The sequence below is a fragment of the Trachypithecus francoisi genome, unplaced genomic scaffold, assembly GCF_009764315.1.
Source record: "Trachypithecus francoisi isolate TF-2019V2 unplaced genomic scaffold, Tfra_2.0 Lachesis_group16, whole genome shotgun sequence".
Taxonomy (NCBI): Eukaryota; Metazoa; Chordata; class Mammalia; order Primates; family Cercopithecidae; genus Trachypithecus; species Trachypithecus francoisi.
In genome coordinates, this window is record NW_022681461.1 from 51122654 (window position 1) to 51128755 (window position 6102).

Below are 6102 nucleotides of genomic sequence, written 5' to 3' on the forward strand. Positions count from 1 at the left end.
TACAATTATAATGGCAGGGTAATAATTGAGAAAGAAATGCGCCGAGCCAGGCACGGTGGCTCACGCCCATAATCCCAGCACTCTGGGAGCCCGAGGTGGGTGGATCACCTGCGGTCAGGAGTTCAGCCTGGCTAACGTGGTGAAACCCCATGTCTACTGAAAATACAAAAATTAGCCGGGCATGGTGGCAGGCACCTGTAATCCCAGCTACTCAGGAAGCTGAAGCAGGAGAATTACTTGAACCTGGGAGACAGAGGTTGTAGTGAGGTGACATCATACCATTGCACTCCAGGCTGGACGACAAGAGGGAAACTCCATCTCAAAAAAAAAAAAAAGAAAAAGAAATACTCGCTAAGGCAACTTTTCTCACTGGAAAGGCGAGGCAGCATAAGAGAGTCCATGGCTTGTGTTGCAAATGACATGTAATATGCCTACACTGCCTCAGCAAACCTCAAAGGGCCAGAAGTGATGGCTTTTTTAATAAAAATATAGAAGAAGTTTTCCCATCACCTGTGTTTTCCTCTGCTTGAAAACTCAACATTTGTAGTTGAAACTCAAGCTTTAGGTTATATCTTTGGAGGGCCTTAACAAAGGTGAGAATATATCTGTAGATTTTCAGTAAGAAAAAGTAACATAAAATAGCTATGGGACCTTGCAAGTAGAATAACTTCTTATGATACACACATCTGAAATGATGAGCACAGCATGACTTTTCCCAGCTGCATTCTAAACATTTGTTTTTAGCTGAAGCCAGCAGTTGCTTAGATTGTCAAGTCACTCAACAGTTGTAAACTGTGATGACACTTACCCATGTGCGGATGGAACATGAAGAGAATGTTATTTTGATAGTCATTTAGTCACCCAACAGTGACTTTACTTTTCAGGAAACTAGAGGAAGTTTATGACTTGAACCATTAATGCTGACTACTATATAAGTGGTTAGCCATCTACAGTGTGTGTCATTTACATATAACTTCTTCAAGGGACCAAATAGAGGCCTGGGGAATATAAAATTTGTATTTCACTTACTAGTAGTCTCCAGTTACCTCAAACCTGGGGAATAATACAAACACTGGAAGAATTTGATTCATTCCTGATTTCTCTGCATAAAATGTTATGCTGAGATTTCCTCAAAACACAAGAAATCTGCTAAGGTTTGGTGCAGAATGGAAAAGGAATAATGAAATGATGCCACCCCAGTGCCATCCATCTCTGTTTTTAGGCAAACTGCCTACTCAGAGGGAAGCCAAATCCCTTTCCCTTACATATCCCACCTTCCCCCTTCTCCAAGAAGGTTTTGCAATAAACATGGTTGCTGAAAAATAAAAATTTTAGAGAAGGATATTAGGTTGAGATGTATAGAAATTTAAGCAGGATGAGGCAAAAACAAGGATTAAAAGTTAAAAATAAAAAAACTGTTTTGGAGTTTTACCTTTTCCAAATGAAAAGAATCTGACTGTCATATTTGTAAATATCCAAGAGTGGCCACAGAACTGGATTAAGTAATAGATGAAAAGATAGGCATTCTTCCTATACCTAGAAATACAGGAAAATACCATTAAACACTTCTTTTATAATCATCCTTTCATCACTGTACACATGTCCTTTAATGTACTGGCCACCCTGAGAAAGCAAAAGAAAACTGTTCCATATCAGTCCTTTATCGGGTTATCCCCAAGTACATATCAGATTTTGAAGGGAGCCATAGCCTACACTACCTGCTAAAGTAAGTACAGATGCTTCTTCACTTACGATGAAATTACGTCCTGATACATCCCATCAGCTGAAATATTGTAAACTGAAAATATCATAAGTTGAAAATGCATGTAATACAGCTGACCTACAGAACATCACAGCTCAGCCTAGTCTACCTTAAACTTGCTCTGAACACCTACATTAGCTTACAATTGGGCGGAATCATCTGGCAACACAGTGCACTGTGGAGTACTGCTTGTTTACCTTCCTGATCATGCGGCCAACCGGGAGCTGTGGCCCGATGCTGCGGCCCAGCATCATGAAAGAGTATCATACCCTCACATCGCTAGCCTGGGGAAAGATTAAAAATCAAAATTTGAAGTACGGTTTCTAATGAATACATATCATTTTCACACCATCACAAAGTTTAAAAAAATGTGAGTCATGGACCATCTGTAGAGTGAGTTTGCTTAAAACCAAATATAGTGCTTTTTCAAAATCTGCTTTCATCTTTGATAAAGTTCTAACCTTGCTGCTCACCAAGGAATAAAAGAAACCACTGCGAAGGCGGCTTTGAATATTCTTTAAAAAAAAAAAAAAAACCAGCTGGGTGCAGTGGCTCACACATGTAATCCCAACACTTTGGCAGGCCAAGGTGGGTTGGATCACTTGAGGCCAGAAGTTCAAGACCAGCCTGGCCAACGTGGCAAAAACTCATATCTACAAAAATAAAAAAAGAAAAAAGCAGGATGTGGTGGCATATGCCTGTAATCCCAGCTTACCTAGCTACTCAGGAGGCTGAGGCAAGACAATCACTTGAACCCGGGAGGCAGAAGCTGCAGTGAGCCGAGATAGTGCCACTGCACTCCAGCCTGGGCGACAGATCAAAACTCTGTCTCAAAAATAAATAAAAAATTAAACAACAACAAAAAATCCATGTGTGCAGAGGGGTTGACGTGTCACTATGTGTTCCAGTAGCTCAGCTTGCTAAGTGCGAAACTTGAGACACAAGTGTTTTGGTTCTGAAGGGGGGTAGGGATGGGAGCAATCCAAATGTTGGATAATTCAGTAACTGGACACACCTGACTTTTGAACACATTATGTGATTGGGGTTAGTATTAACATCTTGCCACTGCCTATTAATATTTTGCAAGGGTAGATAGTTTCCTTCATCAGATACACACAGAAAGCGATTTAGTTGCTCATACCAGAAAAGGGAAGTCAAGTTGGGTTTAACAATGTGTTGTGAGTTGCTGGGGAGATGACTAAGAGAAGATTGACAGATACATGGTTTGAGGGAGTTAGGAACAAGCACTGTTTGAAATGTTCCCTGGGTGTTCAGAAGAGTGACGGGAGTGGCCCTGCCAGTGTGGTCAAGATTTACTCCTCCTTGGAGATGTAAAACCTCCGAGAAACAAGGAAAATAAGCTGGGAGACAGAATGATTTTATCTGGGGACATCCCCCATAAGGCAGGAACTGCTAAAGAGTTTGGGAAGAGGAAATCCTCCTTCAGCTTGTATCAGGATCACCTGGTCTGTGGGTTAAACATATACACCCCCCCAAGCCCTACCGCTATATGACTGAATCTGTTCCCCCCCGCAACAGGGCCCTGAAATCCATACTTGTGATAGGTGTTTCCACCGCTGTTAGATCTAAAAATCACCCCGCAACTCTGCATCTGAGAAAGTCAAGAGAAGGGCCCCTGGTGAGGGAGGGAAGTACTGGCAGAGGGCTCACAAGGGCAGGGGTAGCCATGCAGCCTGTCCTTCCCATTTCTTCATCTGTAAAATGGAGAAAATAACAGAGCCTGCTTCCTAGGGTGGTCAAGAGGGGTAAGTAAGCAAATACCTGCACGAGCTCCAAGGGGTGCCTGGGCACGGTAGCGCTGTGCCTTCCTGGTCGGTGCCGCCCGGCCGCCCGCCCGCCGCAGAGGGGAGCTCCCGCCCCCAGGCCTTCCACCCAGGCCCCCTCCCCTCGGGATTCGGCCGAGCGCCCTACCTGGGCTGCAGCCAGGCAGGCAGCGCCAAGGGCCCCATGGGCCGCCGCCAGGGCTTCCAGCGCCGTCCGGGAAGGAGCACCGGGGAGGAGGCAGGGGCGGCCCTGCGGCTGGGCGCGGAAGGGCGGGGCCTCTCCACACTCAGCAGTTTACAAAAAGAAAAAGCCCGAGGTCGTGCGTCGGGGAAGAGATGAAAACGAAGTTCCTGAAGTTTCTGCAGCACTGCTAGAGCGCGTCAGGGCGAAAGGCTGGGAGGCGGCTCGCGTTCCCGGAGGGCTTACCAAGCTCTAATTACAGGTTCCTAATCGTTGTGTGGAGAACCCTTTGCAAGCCTTGTGGAAATTAATGCATCTGGGCGATTTCCGGGGCCTCCGAACTCGCTGAAGCCCATCCCCAAGCCTCCCGAGATGTGTGGATTCCAGGGTGGGCTCCGCTCAACGCCCACCTGTGAGCCAGGTTCAGACACAAAGCTTGTTCCGGGCGCGGTAGCTAATGCCTGTAATCCCGCACTTCGGGAGGCCGAGGCGGGAAGATCGCTTGAGCCCAGGAGTTCGAGACCAGCCTGGGCAACATAGCGAAAACGCGTCTCTACTAAATATATAAAAATTATTCGGGCATGGTGACGTGGGCCTGTGGTCCCAGCTACTCCGGAGGCTGAGGTGGGAGGATCGCTTGAGCCTGGGAGGTAGAGGCTGCAATGAGCCAAGATCGGGCGACTACACTCCAGCCTGGGTGACAGAGCGAGACCCTGTCTCAAAAATAAAAATAAAACGAAGTTTGTAGCACACTTCCCCAAAACTTCTTCAGCTAGGGGCCTGATTCCTCTTCTATTAGGCCTCCCTGCCCTCTAATCTCCCTTGGGTCCTCACTGGTGCCTGCAAATCTTTATTCACGTTGTGTTAATTTCTCTAACCTATGCCCAGCACTACTAAAACCTCTTCGTGATCTCTCAGGCTTATGGCATCACTGTCTCCGTACTCAGATGACCCAACCTCCTGCTTTGCTAATAAGATCCAGCCCATCTTCCAGCTCATCTACCCAGAAAAGGAAACGTTAAAACAAAAACAGAGAAACATCTAAGAGGGCACTTGCAAGTAAGTGGGACAATGGCGCCTGGTTTTGGAGTTGGAAGTTAGCGCTCCCATTTTTACCAAAAGGGAAGTTGAGGCATTTAAAAAATGTTAAGTCACTTACCACAGGTCACACAACTGATAAAATGGCAGTATCAGAACTTCAAGGTTGGGGGGATTTCTTGTTTGTTTCCCATTAGGCCGTGGCTTCCTTTTTTCATAGTCCATTCCATTCAGTATGCCTACCTCTCACCTCTACATTTCTCTGCATCTTCTCTCATACCCTGCCGTCAGTCAGAGGTTAACCCCACCCTTGTGTTTACCAGTCCCTTCTCAGAATCACTCCATCAGTAGTTAGACATTGCCTCTTCCTGCATCGTCATCTCCTCCTTTCCATTGGCTTTCACTGCAGTTTAGGGACATAGACAACTCTCTCTTACCATATAATTAAACATTTTATTCTTTCTGTTTCTCTCTCAATGGAATCTTCTCATAATTCCCTGCCTGCCTTCTATAATCAAGTGCTTCTTTCATTTCCTACCATCTTCCTGTTCCATAATACCTTACAGTTTGACTCTCCTGACACTGCTCCATCAGGGATTATGTTTATTTTTCCCCAAATTCCCATCCTGTATGACCTTGCGGGATGAGGCCCCACAGTCCTTGCTTTTAGAGAACATTTGATCCAAAGGGTAAACTGGTGGCTAACCCATTATCAGTGTTGTCTCTGCTCAGGTTAGGCAACAAGAGAGAAAGTAAAGACCCAGATGGCCTGGAGTGGGGCAGGAGGGAGAAGGTGGAAAGCCTGCCCAGAAGAATTGATCCTTTATCACCAAACACAGCCCCTGCATCCACATGCTCACTGACAGGTCTGCTGCATTTTACCAATTCTGCCTGTCTTCCATTTACCCCTGAAGTTCTACATATTCTGCGTCTCTTGCCTTATGTCCTTTCTGTCTCTCTGGATGGGTCTTCTTCTCCTGCTGAATTTCCTCAAAAGTCTGCCCTTAGTCACCATCTATTTGTCACCATGTTATCCCTCAGCACAGACAACCACACATGGCTTTATCTCCATGTGGACAACTTTTGACTATTATTTTCAGCCCTTTCTTCTTTTATGAACACTATCTCTGGCCTATGAATAGCTTTTGGATATTTCCTCATGAGAGTCCTATCATTTGGACTATCTTTTGAATAGGAACGTCTTCCAATTCAACCTATTTAAAATAAGCACACTATCTCTCTTCCTAAATCATTGTGTTATTTCCCACAGAAAGACCACCATTTTTCTAGCCACTTGGTTTTAAAATTGGGGAGTCATCATTAAGTACCCCCATCCA

At 45.5% G+C, this 6102-nt stretch overlaps 1 protein-coding gene across 10 annotated transcripts in view; it reads right to left on the minus strand.

Moving 5' to 3' along the window:
• The window catches only part of HACD4 (3-hydroxyacyl-CoA dehydratase 4), a 30026-nt gene extending 24335 nt beyond the window's left edge, over nucleotides 1-5691 (minus strand). For 4 of the 10 annotated variants that reach the window (XR_004443504.1, XR_004443506.1, XR_004443505.1 and 1 more), the window contains exons 1-2: nucleotides 4887-5088; nucleotides 1433-1536 (exon numbers count right to left, since the gene is read on the minus strand). Coding sequence is in view for 7 of the 10 variants with exons in the window: in XM_033237461.1 (XP_033093352.1) it covers nucleotides 1433-1536; nucleotides 4887-4990 (208 nt within the window). In the remaining 3 variants the exon portion in view is untranslated. Of the gene's footprint in view, nucleotides 1-1432; nucleotides 1537-1959; nucleotides 1979-3318; nucleotides 3478-3544; nucleotides 4256-4886; nucleotides 5089-5671 lie in introns of those variants that run through there. The other 6 variants (XM_033237463.1, XM_033237462.1, XM_033237467.1 and 3 more) reach the window with 6 other exon arrangements.
• Between the last annotated feature and the right edge of the window lie 411 nt (nucleotides 5692-6102).